This window comes from Pleurodeles waltl, chromosome 5 (genome assembly GCF_031143425.1).
Source record: "Pleurodeles waltl isolate 20211129_DDA chromosome 5, aPleWal1.hap1.20221129, whole genome shotgun sequence".
In the NCBI taxonomy this organism is placed as follows: domain Eukaryota; kingdom Metazoa; phylum Chordata; class Amphibia; order Caudata; family Salamandridae; genus Pleurodeles; species Pleurodeles waltl.
Genome location: NC_090444.1, coordinates 1,769,609,604 through 1,769,624,721, shown reverse-complemented (window position 1 = coordinate 1,769,624,721; position 15,118 = coordinate 1,769,609,604). Strand labels below are relative to the sequence as shown.

At 41.5% G+C, this 15,118-nt stretch overlaps 1 protein-coding gene across 1 annotated transcript in view; it reads left to right on the top strand.

The window, feature by feature from the left end:
• Positions 1-15,118, top strand: part of DNAH14 (dynein axonemal heavy chain 14) — a 923,784-nt gene that overhangs the window by 89,333 nt on the left and 819,333 nt on the right. The window contains exons 8-10 of the mRNA XM_069236199.1: positions 5,701-5,763; positions 7,333-7,474; positions 11,583-11,714. Of these exons, the coding sequence (XP_069092300.1) occupies positions 5,701-5,763; positions 7,333-7,474; positions 11,583-11,714 (337 nt within the window). The remainder of the gene's footprint in view (positions 1-5,700; positions 5,764-7,332; positions 7,475-11,582; positions 11,715-15,118) is intronic.

The following is a 15,118-nucleotide window of genomic DNA, read 5'->3' as shown; positions in this document are numbered from 1 at the left end:
AAGTTTTGGCAGTTTCAGTCTTCACTTAGGCTGTGGTAGACAGTTTTTCAGTCACATTTAGAAGTCAGCAATTACATTTAGAAACTACACTTGAACCAGTTCTAGCAAAATGGACTGTGGCATAAATGAGGTCCAGAGACCCCAGGAGGAAGGCATTACATGTAGGCTTCCTTGATGGGCATTTTCCAAAGCCAACATTTTTCTTAAAAGTTTTACTTCTTCAAAAAATTCCAAACAAGTTTCTTCTATCTTCACTAGTAGCCCCAACCCCCTCTAATTGTCCTGAGGAAAATAGGGTCCAAGGGCACATTAATCCCCCCTGAGCGCATAAGGTGCCCCCTGCCAAGAAGGAATGTGTGTGTTCTTAACTATTTTTTAGTTTACCCTCCTTAATACATAGGATCAGGCACCCTTTATTTAACCATAATAAATAATATCCCTAAAGGTACTCTGGAGTTATTTAACAGCTTTTCATGTCATAAGCTGCTATATGACCATGACCTTTCAGTGATCCCTGATTTACCAGTGATAGCCTTCTTCAGTCTTTCTAAAACTATGTCCCAGTTTCCAAAATCCTAACATGTACTCCAGAGAATTCCTCAATACATTCTTAAAGTAAGGAGGAGGTGACTTCTAATCCAGGTCACATTTTGGGGGCACGCTCCTTGTTGTTTTTGGATGCCTTGATTAGAGTCCCTGCTAGTGCTGCAAAGCTGGAAACAGGACCTTTGCATGTCAACAGGAGTCTCATTGCTGTTCACTCACAAGTTAGTTTTATTTCTCGCTCTGCCTATATTTACCCTGGTAAATGTACAACTTCTCGATATGTGGCAACTCAAGTAGTCCAACTGCAATGAAAAGCTATGCCCCCAAAATGAAACCGTATCTGAAGAAATGTGTTCTGATCTGTGCCAGAGATGCATATTTTCTGCAAGGTCACCCCAATTGTTTGCCTTTTTCTGGACCCTATATTATTGCTGACTTTTACAACTCTGTGCACTTTAACCTTGCCAACCAGTGGTAAAGTGCCTATGCTCCCCCTTTAAACATGGTTGATTTGGCATATCCCTAACTGATATATTTAACTTAGTTTTAAGTCCAGAGTATATGGTATAAAATCTACCAAGGCCTGCAAGTTAAATGCCACTAGTGTATTGCAGCACCTATTTTGCCATCCAATACTGTGACAACGTGAAACATGGCTTCAGAAATACCAGTGTAGCTTGACTGTTGCAGTATAAAAACTGCAGTGTGAACTATCAAAATACACTGTTTTGACAGGTCAAAACCTTCCTGTTAAATATTAATAAGTCCCCTATGTAGGCCTTGTGTCCCTCAAGGTAGAGTGCATGGTATTTAAATGTACGACATGTGAAAATGTAGTAATAACATATCCATACAGGGGGTAGAACCTCAAAGCTATTTTACTGAAGGAAGGCTGGTGGGTCTAAAAAGAAAACCGTAGTGCAGATTAAAATAGTAACAGTGTATCTCAGGACTGGGACTAGCTAAAAATAATTGTTAATAGTTATTAAAATACAATTCAATGGTGAAGTTGGAGTATTAATAAATATTAAGGAAAAATAACTTCGAGAAAGTTTTAAGGCTAAATTTGCATTAGCTCTCCGCCATATGCCAGCCAGAAATTAGCTCTTGAATAAGTGTGAAAAAGATGTGAATGCTTCTCAGGGGCAAACAATAGGCTGACCTGAATGTGTACAGGTGACCCCTCTTAACCACCCAGAATATGCAAGGTGGGGCTATAAACATCCTTTTTTACATTATTGTCAAATCCTGTTTGCGTGTCAAAGTCTGCTTGACCAGTCATTTGGATTTACACATAATACTTCGGGATGCACTTGAAAGGCAGACAACAGGATGCTAAGACAATTCTCATGTGTTCACTCTCTGGTTGCTGAAGGACCTGCTTTGTCCCACCAGACTTCTGTCCTTAGATTTTACATATACCACTAGGGGTGCACTTGAAAGGAAGGTAAATAGGATACCAAAACAATTCTTGTGTATTCACTGTCTGGTTACTGGAAACACTACTTTTGTTTTACTAGTTTTCTGTCTGTAGGTTTATTGTGCCTACAGTGACTGCCTCAAACTGAACTTTGGTGTCAGCTGTGGGGGGACACTAAGATTACCATAGGACACTTTCCACACGCACATATCCAGTTCTCAAAGCCCAAGTTCAGTGTTGCTGAAGACTTTAACCATCTTGAAAATGCCCATAGTGGGTAGGGTGGCCGCAGGAACTTTTACGCCATTGGTTAGGGCATGGCCAGAAGTTATTCCCATCCACAAGCTCGTGCCAAGCATAAATCTGACACTCACAGGCACCCACTACAGAGCAGTTGTGAACCTTAGCTAGAACACAAGAGGACCGCACCTGTTTTCTAAATCTGGGAAATACGCTGAAGGACAGGACGTCAAAGAAGTGGACTCCAAGTGAACACATCTGAAATGTCCTAATTAGCTAGCTGATTTGTATTCCATAAATAAAGCACATGAGGGAATGCCATAAAGGGCACTATTTAAGTACTAGTCCTGTCCTTGCAGGAAGGGAGTAAATCAATTGATACTCTTACTTATGGACACCTATCAGGAAAGGAAATAGCTGGAGCCCTCTGAGAAAGAAGATATGCAATGGTTCAATGGCCAGGTCCATAAAATTATGGAGAAAAGGATCCTGAGCAAGGGTGCATGTTACTTGCCCATCTGTTTCATCATTGGTATAAGACTAGGTGTATTCATCTAATTACCATCTATAAGTTTAAGATCCCTTCTACACTACTTTATGGATTTGAATTTGTACTCCACACGTCATGACCCTACCTAAAGAAAATGGAAGGGAGAATCCTATGTTAGTTGTGTAGCATGCATGAACACATCTGCCAAAGTTCATACCTTAAGGATAAAGAAGGGGTTGTCAAGGGTTTTCGCCACGGATCTGATCGTTACATTCTACTTATGGCTCCTTCCAGGGACATCTGTTTGTCCCAACTTGCTTATTTCCTTCAACTCTGATCTATTCAAGAATTGTGTGATGAATTGTTCTTGTTCACGATGGGGAGCACAGCTCAAAATCAGCAAAGTGTGAAATGACAGTGAAATTGGCTTCAGTTAATACAAAGCGACCTTTAATTAATACATAGGGTGCGAGGAGTAATTATATTATTGAAATGTAATGGTCTCCTATTAAGTGCTATTAAGGGGTCTGGGCAGGCATTGCTTTAGCGAAACGTATCTGACTTCTATGTGTGTGTGGCATTCAGGATCTTAATCACATCTCTCTTATCAGCCAGGCTTTCAAAGCACAGTGCAGAACGTTTATTCGTTCTTTGTTTTTAAAAATGCTGGTAATTCTTCAAGTGAAATTGTAACTTATGCAGGCTATAAATGAACAAGTATGGAGTGGCATTTTTAAGTACTGTAATTTTGTTAATGTGTTGATCTCAGATGAGTTCCAAACTAATTAAGATTTACACCTTTGATATCTTTTGCACCGAATATAACTTTGATATATGTATGTGCTGGTTTAAGCATTGCCTAGCCAAACCTAGCTTAAGACTATGGGGGAGAGACTGATGTTTAAGGACATGTCATTTGATAATAAAGTTTGTTCTATAAGCAACACCCTTGGGAACAGGAATTGTTGCTGGGTTTTAGAATAAGAAATTACAGATAATTATTTGTGTATCTGAATCTTTGGGCAACAGTACACAGTTGTATGAAGTTAAAATGCATGCCTTTACAATGCACGCCTTTGCCACACATCTTTTACCATGCATTGCCTTTACAACACAAAGCCTTTACCACAAATATGCCTTTTCTACGCATGCCTTTACAATGTAAGGTAAGTATAAATAAGATAAGTTAAAACCATAGATGTGGGTGTTGGGTGTGTGTGTGATTTTAATTTTCTTTTAGGGTGAACACCCCCAGCCCCTCCTTTAAAAAAAAAAAATATATATATAACTTTTTATTTCTCTTAATGGGGGGAACAATTTTAAATTACTCTTACCATCCTATACGTCTACCCCCCCTAAACCCTAAAAACATCCATATTGCCCTATCTCTACCTACCCCAAGTCTTAAAAACTCCCTTACCACCCTAAACCCTTATCCACCCCAAACCCTAAGAACACTCTTATCATTCTTTACCCTTACCCACCCCTAAATGCTAAAAATACCCTTACAGCCTATACCACTACCCAGCCCTAAACCCTTAAAACACCCTTACCACACTATGCCCCTACTCAACCTTAAACCCTAAACTCACTCTTACCACCCAATACCATTGCTCACCCCTGATAGATACAAGGAACAAAACAAAGGTTACAGGGACATTATAGTTAGGGTCACACACAGAAAACCATAGAAATTCAGCAATTATACTGAGAGTTATTGATATATTAAGATACTCTAACTTGTTGTCTAAAGTTACTTAACATCACAAGTTATAGCTTCTTCAGATAAATATAACTATAACTGCTAAATTTCTATAGTTTTATGTGTATTAAATGTGACCCTTACTATAATGTCCCTGTAACCTTTGATTATTTTTTTTGTGTGAATTTTTATGTTTTTTTAAAAATAATATATAATTACTATACACTAATACAACCACCACCTGCCATAGCCTTTGGCTGTGTGCAGCGGATTTCCTATGTGAGTGAGTGTTTTTTTTTGTTTTTTTTTTTATTGGCCAACAGATCTGCGGATCCTTCACACTTTCACACTGGGGGTCGGGCTGAGCACTTCAGTAGATCTTTAGATCAACCCAAAAAATTATTCAGGCAATGTTTTGCCCATAAGGGGTCCCTCAGACGCCCCTCCATGTTTCCTATGGGGTCAGGATACCTCTACCCCATGTTAATTTTTTATTTATAATTTCTCCCAGGGGCCCAGCTGAGAGGTAGGTACCCGCATATCTCCTGCTGATCCTGTTGAATCTGCAAAGGATCTGCATCCCTAGATGGGTACATGTTTTTTTACCTTTAACAACTCCAAAACTACTGAACAGATTCATCCCAAATTCCAAAAGGGGATCTTTCTGGACAAAGATCTAGGCTTCTGCCAATTTAGTGTAATTCCCTCCACCGGTTCAGGCTGTAGCCATGTCTACATGTTGCAAAGGCCCTATACATATTGCATGTGGAAAAAGTGTTTTGGGACCCTCCTCTTTGATGACCCCCGCTTGACAAATCACCCCAAAACGTCCCACACATCACCTAAAGTGAGTGGCAAACTAGTTTTGAAACTTTTGTGAAGATTTGTCAAACAGCTCAGAAGTTATTAGCAAATCAAAAAACCACTTTCTCTATGGGAAACGTTGGCCTAAACTATAACAACTTATACGTGTATATATATATATATATATATATATATATATATACACACACACACACCTCTTTTCTAAAAGAAACTGGCTATGCTTTGAGTACAGGAGTTTTTAAAAGCGTACAACTGTGGAGTGTTTTGAGATCTTGCACAAAGGATAATTGATTTTGTAATCCATGGACATGATCTTCGCCAAAGAATGGATGTCAATTATAGATCATTCTCTAATAGTCATTTAATGAATGCGATGTACTGAAGTACGAGCGTTTGTAATGGAACTAATCAGGTAATGGGTACTTTAATCTGTGCTCTATATTTTGGGATTTGTCATATATGCCACCTTTCTTTCAGATTGTGGAAGGCTTTCACTGTCTGGAAAATGAATGTTCACAGATCAAAGACAGACAACAGCAAGTATGTTTATTTAAGAACTCTGAAATTATATTTTCTGCATTTTCATAGCACGTCATGGTCTGCCAGAAGTCAATCTTCTCCAGTTGAGTTGGCCATGCACCTTGACACAGATTTAGATGTTATACATATATTTTTATTTGTGCAAAATGTATATAAAGCTTGAAAGGCTCCAGAGTGATTTACATTGAAACAGGAAAGCATGAGGAACAAGAAGAGAAGCACAATAAATTAGGAATATACAACAAAATACAAATAAAAATGTCATCCTTTATGAAGAGGGAGGAGAAATATATGCAGTTCATGAAAGGTGGCAAGGCAGAGAGTAGCAACCTTCCTTGTAGTGGACGGACATGGGGATGGGGATTGTGCAGGCGGCCGCGGAAGCCCTGAGACAGGACTGGCATGGGGGAAGTTCTGGCAGGGTCTAATGGAGAAATATGTTGAAATACAATTTCTAACTAATACATTCTTTAATACTGATTTCATTGCCTATGATGCCTGCTATTGATAAGGCAAAACTCTTATTTAAACCCAACAGCACTTTCAGAAATGCTGCAAAATTGTGTTTTTCTCCAAGGCACACAATACATAGCTCATGTAAAGAAAAAAATATCATAGGGGACTTAAACAAAATAGCATTCCAGAAATCCCTTTACATTGATAATGCACATTGTCTGAAATGTATTTTGGCTTTTTCTGATACGTGCATGAACCTCCTCTCATCTTGGAAAACCCTATTATCACAAGGATCTATTTGTTTCTGTTGTCCAACCTCTTCCTGTCTTGGGAAACAAAACTGTTCATCCTTTGTGTCTAATACCTTGGGACATCATACTCAAAGCCAACAATATCTGACTGACTCTCTTTGATGTGCTTCTTTTTTAATCTATTCAGAAGCCTGTGTAACAAAGCCCTCAATCAGGCGTAACATTAGACACACTGAAGGTGATGGGAGGAAAGATTGCAAATAGTCTAACCACCAGCAGTCGCTCCGGGTACCATTCCAACATGGTGTTCTTTTGCCTAACAAGCCACTTCGATTAGTCCCAGCCATATGCAAGCCAGTCTTGACTCTGCTCCACAGGAACAGTCATGCCCCACTGCCGGGTCAGGCTTTCTCTGACCCAGAAGGTGAGCACCCCAAGGCTTGGTTCCAGTGGCACAATGAACATGGAGCCCTCGTCTGGGCATGCTCTTGGACACTTAGGCCCGTATTTATACTTTTTTTGTGCCGCATTTGCGTCATTTTGTGACACAAAAGCAGCGCATAATTACAAAATATAATTGCATTTTGTAAATTTACGCTGCTTTTGTGTCAAAAAGTGACGCAAATGTGGCGCAAAAAAAGTATAAATATGGGCCTTAGTGCGCTACATCAAATACACAGGCATCAGACATAAAGCAGTGACCATTTTATTCCCCTCCACAGTGCTTTACCAATAAATGCTGGTCGGAGCCTTAGCAATTTGCATTCATATTTACTCATGACATTGCATTTTTTTCATCTGGTTTCCAAAAGACTCGTTTTGCTTCAAAGGGTGTTTTTCTGTCCTGTCCTTTTGTGTTTAGAAAGATTATGTTCCAAGAATTGTTTTTTGCTGATGAGCTGTTCCAAGGCTGTTTGCATTATATCCAAGGTGCTTGTGAGGACGCCTTGGTAATTGGAAGAGTTAGTTCTCGCTCCGATGACAGTGCCATTTCCATGGTCAAGGTAAGAACTCCAAACCTTTTGACATTCTTTTTTGTAGAAAATTTCAAATACATTGGTGAAAGTATCACAGGAAGTAAGCAAATTTTGATACAGGCCAGTTTTTTTATAAATTAGATAGGATTAGACATCTTAGTCTGGCCCTGCATTTGGTTCCAGATTGGACCGTAAACATGGTGTGATGTGAGGAGATGTACAATTCTCGATTAGTAACTGAAGAGGGAATTGTAAGGACTTCCCTAAAGTTAGGAAAACCCCTAGCTTGTTAGATTAAATAGCAGTGGCATAAAGCAGTAGGCTGTTTACCAGATAAATGTGAGCTAAGACTTTTAAGCAGCATGATTATTAAAGTTATGGAAGAAAACAGTAAAACTCCCAAACAAACTTTGAGACTGCTGCAGCATGATATTTCCAGTCTGCCTTGTGCTCATGTCTGGAACTCAAGCCACAGCTCCAATAGAGAGTGAGATCGTTCTAGACCTGCTTCCCTCTGCACCCCATAGAGCCACTTTCTTGAAGATGTTGAATAACCTCATCGTACTCAGTCCCAAACTGCTGAGAGAATTTCCTAGGGCCCAAGTTACCCTTCAGCAGTGGAAGGCAGGCTCAACCTCTCTTTCCAGCCTAGGTTCTGCCACAAATCGCAAATCGTATTGGTCTGTACACGTCTTCCTCTTTTTGTCCCTTGAGGCAACAGAAGGCTACCCGGCCAGGCCAGCTGATCAGGCCCTAGAGGACCCTTTCAGAGCTAGGATACAAACCCGAAGCAGTAATTGGGTCCTCGGTCCATCCTCAGACAGACACAGTGACAGGGTTTCCTCCTTCATTTTCTGGTCTTTTCTGCAGTTCAGTTGTGATATCGTGAGCTGGTGGTAGCAAGCATAGTTTGTCATGCGCGCTAGTTAGTAAAGGTGACAACTCCTGATCCAGTCAACAGATTCCCCAAAGCTGAGCCTGTCTACTATTTCCGCTGTTCTTTTTTGCTTTCCTGCAAACTATTTCGGAGCCCCATGCTCTGAAGTTTTCTAAGGTATCAGGGCCCTCAGTGTCTAAAAACCCTCAACTCCACTTTGTGCTACCTCATTGAAATGAGGATCCACCCCAGCCAAATATTTTCTGACTGGTTTTGGAAATCGGTTCCCACCCCACCTGTGAGCAGGTTCTAGATTGCGGGAAAGAATCCCTTTCAAAAGTTCTCCTCCCACTGTACCCTCTTTAGGATAAACATGTTAAAAAGCCAGTCCTTGCCTGGTCCTTTGTGATAACATCTGTTCCCATTCACTGCCCTCATCCATATTCTAAGGTAAGTGGCTAGTGATTACACTTTGAAGCCTGCCTGCCACCACAGCAGTATTTTACCTTCTCTCAGAAGGCCTTTTCATACCTAATCACTATGCTAATCACTACCCCTGGCCGGAGGAGAAACCAGTGGATGTTATTTAAGTACTGTCCAGGTTTTTCAGGCAGAGACAAGTTTTATGAAATCAACTTTGCAACATATTTACCAAGACTCTAAGTTCAACTCTGAATTTGATTTGCAGATGGATGGTCACTGTAGCATTTCCCCTGTCCTAACCTCAAAAATAGCCTCTTATTATTTTGCAGACTTTTACTATGGGAAACATTATATTAGTCTACGCAGTGAAAAGGACAATGGTGTCCAACGCTGAATGAACATATACTAAATATTATGCATGTTTCACATTTGCAGATATGCTCCAAGACGCCGGCTTTCAAAGAACAACTTAGGGTGACTTAGCTAATGTCAAAAGCACTTTGAAAAAAATATATTATTTATATTGAAACAATACAGTACATTCTGTTTTACCTAAAATCTTCTGTAGTGAAACAATTTTTTTTAGCCACCGTGATCCACGGTAGCTGAATATCCCAAATAATATTGCACATCCAAATGTAATACCGTCCATTGACATTGGCACACAATGCAAAGAAGATAAAGTACAAAGCATGCCACCTTGGTTGCAGCCAGGCTCCTCACACCCCAAACCCAGACTCCCAGCTCAGCTGAATGGAAGCAAGGATGTGCCTATCCAGAGGAGGCAGAGGTTGGTACGTTAGCAGCAGATGTGTGGGCATCCGCTCGTCCTTGGCGGTACTAGCGCCCATGAGTGGTCTGTCCAGATAAATAAGTTAGGCGGGAACCGCATAGATCTTTCGGCTAAGAATTTCAATGTATTTGTTTCGATACACTCATTGCAGACTGTCAGACTGTCAAATCAAAAATCCAATCAGTCTCTGTAGGAGTGTTCCGGCTTCCCCAGTACATTGTAACCATAAGTTTGGCCAAGAGTAAAGCTATTGCCGTAAAATGCCTGATTCCTTTGGATAAGTCTTTCACATATCCTAGCAGTGTTACAAGTGGGTGAGGTGACAGATGATAGTCTATCATTTGGGCCAGCACGGCAAGAATCTCCTCCCAGTAGGATTGAAGTGGAGGGCATTCCCATGCCATATGGAGAAACCCGCATGCTCATGAGCTGGCGAACTATAGGGTCTGTGTAAGTATTTGAAATGTAAAAGTTTATGGTGCTAGTTTAGAGATACGTAGCTAATTGGGGAACAGCAGTTTTGCCATTGTAAATCGGATAAAGGTACACCTAAGTCACCATCCCATGCCTGTCGAGCAGACAGGGCCCCAATTGCTCAATGTTGCAACACATTGGCATATAGTCCAGAGACCCATCTCATCGTATCTGTTGAGGCCATCAATTGTGTCAACCGAGGGAAGGCCATCGAGTCAATCGGATAGCCCGGGACCAGTTTACAAACGTAAAAAGGTTCAATGCCATAGGGTTGCCCCAGGACTGGTGGCCAAACTCATATTACGCGATATTAAACAGGGTAGTCTGTACAGTGCTTTCTAAGGTGAGAGGCAGGGGAAGGTTGTTCACTAGGGGAATCACCAGAGACTTTAAGATTCCGAGTTTAAGAGTCTGAGTTTCCCCCTGGGCCAGCGGGCGGAAAAAGCATTTACACCCATTGGGCCAGCAGGAAACTCACCACAACATTGATGCTGGCTCGTAATCGAGCCGGCGGCAATTTTGTGGTGCGTTGGGTGCGAAAGCACCCACCACGCTTTTCACTGCCTGTAATTCAGGCAGTGAAAACCACGATGGGGCTATCCATGGGGGCCCATGCCAAGTGCAAGGGCAGTGCAGAGGCCGCCATGGGGCCCCCGGCACCCTATCTCTGCCAGCCTTTGCATGGCGGTGGAACTGCCATGCAAAAGCTGGCAGACACAGAAGTCGCAATCCCCAGATTAAGACTGCCGGCACCGCCAGGCCATTGGCTGGCCTAAAAGTGGGGGTGCTAGCGGTCTGACCACGGCGCTGTAGCCACAGTCGTAATGTGGAGATCGGACCGCCACTTTGGTGGCGGTCCGACCACCACCGCGGGCGTGGCAGGCTTTAGACCACCACACTTGTAATGTGGGCCTCAGTGTCCCCACAGACTAAATTTCTAGGCGTGAGTATACAGGCCCAATTTCACCAAGTTCAGAAACACACCCAATAAAACTACGTGGATAACGAACAAGACCCAGAGGGATGAGCCCAGTCCGACCCCCCCAAGTGATCTCCACCAACATCATGGTGGGAGCCTCGAGTCTCACCTCTTCAGTCCAGAGCCTGCCCTGCCCCCTAAAGCCCTCTCAGCTTTTTTTGCCCCAGCTATCCTTTTTAAGCTAAGTTGAACCAAGAGTACCATCCTACAAAGGATACAGGAGAAAAAAGTTGTTGCTTATTCTGTGAGTGACCAAACCTGCTGTGAAATATAGTCCTCCAAGGGTGTGTATCAGGTTTGTAATTCCTGCCTTTTGGCTCTTCCTTAACACTTCTCGGGGAACTCAAACTTTTCCTCACCTGTGCGTTATTTTTCTTTGCATATCTCAACATCGATGCATCCATAGTAATTGCAGTTCAGGTTTTTTGTGCCTCATTTATATATTATGCCTACATATCTTACAAAGTGTTTTCCTGCATGTGCACATTTTCAGTTAGAGTAGACTTTAGGATCAGCACAATGCTCTGAGCACACACATCCAGGAAGCTCCTACGTTAATTAGAATCTCTTGTCTTGTGGTTTTTATTAGCTGGATGCATTCCACACCTATGCTTTAAATGAGTTTTGTGAAGTGCAGAGGAAGCAGTATACATTTGCACAGAAGCAGCTCCAGGCATGCAGGGAAAACATCCTGGGAGTCATCAAAGAAACGTTTCTAAAGGTAACTCTTGAATTGTCTACTGTTTTTGTATTGTTTTAATGCAAGTTCACTTTCAAAGAGAATGCTGGTCATAGAATCACCTTCAAACAGTAATGTAAATTTGTACTTGTCCCTACATAGAAAGAAAAGGGAAATATATTTATTTCTGAGGTGATATAATCTTTTCTTATATTATGAAGTATTCTCTCTGAAAAATGTGTTGAATTACCATAACTTCTCGTTTCTCTAAAAGCTGCTCAGGAAGCGTGTGTATGTGTTGGCACACCTGTGGGTGAGCCTGTGTATGTGCATGTGTGGGAACGGGTGCTTTTGTGTATGTGTGTTGTGTGTGTGTGTGTGTGTGTGTGTGTGTGAGCGTGGGGGGTGGAGAGGAAAGGTAGAATCGCTGTTATGTTTTTGCCCATCTGGGTGATGATATCTGAAAGGCTCACAATCTATGCTGAAGCTGCATAAGGGAGTGAGTGGGCCAAGACTGGGGGCGGACAGGTCTAGTTACACATTCTGGGACCACAGTTGGAGAGAACTTTAAAAAGAGTTATTTGTTTCAGTGCACCGGCCCACAAAAGTGTTCAGTTCAGTTATTCTACTAAGATACTATAGTGAACACTGGTGTGGACATTCTTTTCAACAAGGACAGGATAGTGTTTGAACGCCAGCACGCCATGCTTATCTTCTGCCCATGTCGGAGGACTACAGTTTGGACAGTGGTTTTAAAATCCACCTCAGAAAGTGCTGGCTTCATTCCGCATGGGAGTGGTAGTTAGTAGCAAGCTGTCTGTGTTTTGTTGGTGCCATGGGGTTCGTGGGTCAGCGTTGATAGTTGAAGTGACTGATTGAGTTCTTGGTGAATTGTGATGTGCGTCCCTCAAGGTTCGTGATGGAGAGACACTTTTATCTCTGGGCTTGCTTTGTGCCATTAGCACTTAGGAGGAATTCTGCCGTGATCAAGATCAGCTTGAGGTGAGTGAATGACTTCTCTGCTTGAAAGACAGAACGAGGGAGCACAGCCTTTGAGATGGTTAGTCATCTTAATTGAGGGGACTTTGCAAAACTCAGAACCAGGATTTTAACTCTACCACAAAGAGGATTCTGTACTACACACTGTATTGAAGTGTGATGGGGAGAATGGGCTCTTGTGATATTCTGTGGGTCTCTGGCAACTGCAGTGACCTAGAGTTGCCATATGGAAAATGTAGTGCTTAAAGGCCAGGAGCTGTCAACACCAGAGCAGTACGCGCTCTATTGGCAACAAAAATGCAAAAACCCAGCACTCTCAAAATAACGTAATTTATGCATTGTGCTGATATGTTGTGGTTTAACCTTTTGCATTGCAGAGTTCAATCCTGAAAACTTATTTTTAATATGCTTACAAATACTGTTCCTTTGCAATGTATTTCTGCAGGTTTTCAGAGTGTGTTAGGGTGTGGCCCCTTTCCAGGGCCTTCCAGAGACTTTCCCTGCAACATGCCTGGGCGTGGTTCTGGGCTGGGCCAAGACTTTATAAAAGAGAGCCAGCCCAACTCCCAGTGCTCACTATTCAGAGGTCCTGGTGCAGAACAGCAACTTCTTCCTGAGCTCCTGTCCCGGCGGCCTATTTGGATCTTCCATTCTTCTGTCCTTCATCCTTCATTGGTGATCATTGTTCCAGGCAGTAAGACGGTGGTTGGACTGTTCCGACACTGTTATTGAGAATTTTCATATTCTTGGTTTAATTCTAAAATGAGTAACAGATTACTTGCGCGCTACCATTTCTTGACATTTATATGGTAGTTTACAAATAGGCAAGACGCACGATTTGTTTCATAAAGGTTTGACTTCGTTATTCATTGCCTGCTATCATTTCTTGACATTGGCATGGTGGCTTAAGAATCGGCAAGACGCGCGATTTGTTTTATGGTGTTTAAACATTGTTGTCCATTGCGCGCTACTATTTCTTGACATTTACATGATGTTTTACGAATTGGCAAGACGCGCAACTCATTTCATGAGGATTTAACTTTGTTGTTCATTGCGCGCTACCATTTCTTGACATTTACATGTTGGCTTAAGAATCGGCAAAAGAAGCGCGATTCGTTTCATTGTACTTTGATCTTGTTATTTATTGTGAGCTGTTATATCTTGACATTTACATCGTGTTTTACGAATCGGCAAGACGCGCGATTCGATTAATGATGATTTGATTTTGATATTCATTGCGTGATACCATTTCTTGGTATTTTACATGGTGACACTCGAATCGGCAAGACGCACGATTCTCTCCTCGACTTTATTTCATGTTGTTTATTGTATGCCACTATTCTAAGATATTTATTATGTAATATTCGAGTTGACAAGTTATGTGATTTGTTTCCTGAATCCATATTGTGTTATTCATGGTGCACAATCCTTTTATGGTGTTTACTATATATATATATATATATATATATATATATATATATATCTCTGCAATATGCGCAATTTGTGTTGAAACATTTTAAGAGTACACAGAAGGCCAGAGTTTCTAGATGCAATATTGTATGGTCCTAGTATACATTCTCAAAACAGGATTTATATGACTGGTTTAAAATTTAGTCAGAATGTTTTTTCTGATTCTCATGTAAAGGAAAGTACTTGAATAAGAAAGTTTTCATTTAATTCGTCTTGATTACCTTACAGGTATCCGGGCATCTTGAAACTTAGTCATTTTAAACTTAACTCTTAGATTGTTCATGTTTTCAGAGTGACTAGGCTTAGAATCCATAGTCTAGTATTGATTTCAGGAGATATAATTTTCATATTGTGTGTTCTAACCTTTTTCTTACTACAGGTCTCCTTCCCAGCTGTTCCCTTCCTAATCCCCTCTTCCCCTCTTCCCCTCTTGAACTCTCTCAGTCTCTGTGATTTATCTATCAGAGTCTTGGAGCTGTTCAGTGGTGGACGTGTTGGGAACGTGCACAGACCCCGAGGATCTGGTGACTCTGACAGAGGCAGACTGTTCCGATGTTTTGCATACTTGAACTCAGAAGATTGTGCCACCTGGTTTCATAAATTTAAATCTGCTGATGAGGAGTTTAAACTGTGTGGCCAAACCTAGAAGACGTCCAGTGTGGTAGCCATTGTCATAGCCATGGTTATACATGGAGTGGCTTGGGAGCAAATCAGCCTTTCCTTGAGAAGGTTCTTGCTGGACCTGAAAAGTCAAAAATGTTTGTGGAGTCTTGTAGTGAATGCTTGGACTGAAACTCTATTGTTTCGCTTTGTATTTCCCACCTATGAAATATGGTTTGCTTCTGCAAACAAATGTCAGAGGTCAGCAGCTGCAGGGTCTGCAGGAATCACCAGCTGATGATCCGGAGGCAGGATGCTGTCTGCCTGATACATTGAAAATTCTCTAGAGCTCAGAAATCTTGGTCTAGACCCTAAAA